Source organism: Neoarius graeffei, chromosome 20 (assembly GCF_027579695.1).
Source record: "Neoarius graeffei isolate fNeoGra1 chromosome 20, fNeoGra1.pri, whole genome shotgun sequence".
NCBI lineage: Eukaryota > Metazoa > Chordata > Actinopteri > Siluriformes > Ariidae > Neoarius > Neoarius graeffei.
The window spans coordinates 7,336,926-7,339,121 of record NC_083588.1 but is presented as its reverse complement, the minus strand read 5'-3'; the positions used below and the strand labels follow the sequence as shown (position 1 = coordinate 7,339,121).

Genomic DNA, 2,196 nt, shown 5'->3' with positions numbered 1-2,196 from the left:
GACGTGCCTTCACTTAGCACCGCAAGCTATGGAAAAGCAAACTGGTTCTCAGCTGGCTCGCAAGTTGAACGAGTTGTGAACCAGCACCAGCACTGGCCCCAAACCAGCCCTGGAACTGATTTGGTGGAAAAGAGGCAAGAGAGGCACTCTTTCTCTACTTCGACAACATCTGCCCAATATATTGAGATTAAAATGACTGAGAGATTAAAATGACGGAGAGGACTGATGTCCAACAATGTGGCTAGAATAATGTTTCATTTTGAAAAAAAGAAATAGTTGTCAAAGTCCAAACTTGAGGTGTGCATCAGGAGGGGAATCAGCTCTAATAAAGTCACATGAGCATGTGGTCACATATGAAGCTTGTGGGAGCCACAAAAGACCAGAAACATGAACATGGCAGTGTATTGGGAGGTCATGTGATGCTGCGTGACATGTTTTCTGCTTCATCCTTGTTCACGTCACTGTGGTTTCAAGAACTAATGTGTTGATATTGTGGGGAAAAGAACCAACAGAGTTTGCGAGAAAATATTGCAAAGAAAAATAAATGCAGAAGTGGGCAGGATAGGAGTTTGTCCTCAAACACAGATCATAATTATTGCCCGAAATTTTGTATCTAAAACTTGTTGTGAGTTTCTCTCGAAGTATAATTTCCTCTATTATTGATTTTATAAATAATGATAGTTGGTAAAGAGCTTTCGGTCATGGAAAAGATTTGTTCCCTTCAAAAACCACACATTCTCCATGAGATGAATCTCCTCCTCATGATTTTAAATAAATTTGAAATCCGTTCTCCTCCCATCATCAGCAGATAAGCAAATACAAGCGTCAGGGCTGGATATCGCTCTATTTATGTGGTGTGATGGTCTCTGTTAAACTTTGGAGAAGAGAGAAGACCCCAGTACAAACAACACACACCATGTTCTTGCCATCTCTACTGCTCCTGCTGGCAGCTGCTTCCTGTGAGTGCTTTATCAAATTCATTCATTTACTACAATAGCAATTAAAGTGCAGTGTATATTGTGTGAGATATCATCATGTGTTTTCCTCCACAGATGTGCATGGTGAGGAACTGACTCAGCCTGCTTCCATGACAGTCCAGCCAGGCCAGAGTATCTCCATCCACTGCAAGGTTTCATACTCCGTTACTAGCTATTATACAGCTTGGATCCGACAACCTGCAGGAAAAAGTCTGGAGTGGATTGGACACATCAGTGGTGGTGGGAGTACATATTACACTGAGAAACTGAAAAATAAGTTCAGCATCTCCAGAGACACTGCTACTAACACAATTACAATTCAAGGACAGAATCTGCAGGCTGAAGACACAGCTGTGTATTACTGCGCGAGAGTCACACAGTGACACAGAATAGTGGATTCCCCTTACAAAAACGTAGAGCCGTGTTAGAGACATCCTCTCAATGCAACTAATAAACCCTCTCAGTCACACTTACTTTTTATCTTCTTATGATTCAATTCATTTACCCAAAACATTTGACACCAAAAACCTCGTCCACTTCAGTGAAACATTTCCGAGCAGCAATATTTATATTAATTAGTGTTGAAGATTTCCTCAGGGGGCGGCACGGTGGTGTAGTGGTTAGCGCTGTCGCCTCACAGCAAGAAGGTCTGGGTTCGAGCCCTGTGGCCGGCGAGGGCCTTTCTGTGCGGAGTTTGCATGTTCTCCCCGTGTCCGCGTGGGTTTCCTCCGGGTGCTCCGGTTTCCCCCAAAGACATGCAGGTTAGGTTAACTGGTGACTCTTAATTGACCGTAGGTGTGAATGGTTGTCTGTGTTTGTGTCAGCCCTGTGATGACCTGGCGACTTGTCCAGGGTGTACCCCGCCGTTCGCCCATAGTCAGCTGGGATAGGCTCCTGCTTGCCTGCGACCCTGTAGAAGGATAAAGCGGCTAGAGATAATGATGAATGAGTCCTTCTAAACAATGAATATCACATGAACGCTTTTCAATAAACTTTTAACTTGTTCAAAAAAGTTCAGCTGATCGAATGACATTTAATATTAGGTTTGTCGTCCACTCCAACAGAAACAAGGCAACATCTAATGTCTATCAATTGCTTGACAGTGAATATATTAAGGCTGAGTAATGAATTATATCACAAGGTCTCACTGATGGCAGAATAAGAATGATGTGTAGAAAACATACACACACTGAAAGACAGACAAACAGCTGCAATTATC

The 2,196-nt window shown here is 42.9% G+C and overlaps 1 gene segment (V, D, J or C); it reads left to right on the top strand.

Moving 5' to 3' along the window:
- The first annotated feature begins 859 nt into the window (after window positions 1-859).
- Window positions 860-1,360, top strand: LOC132869392 (Ig heavy chain V region 914-like). The segment is given in 2 exon segments: window positions 860-959; window positions 1,053-1,360. Coding segments are annotated over 2 exon segments (408 nt in total).
- The last annotated feature ends 836 nt before the right edge of the window (window positions 1,361-2,196 follow it).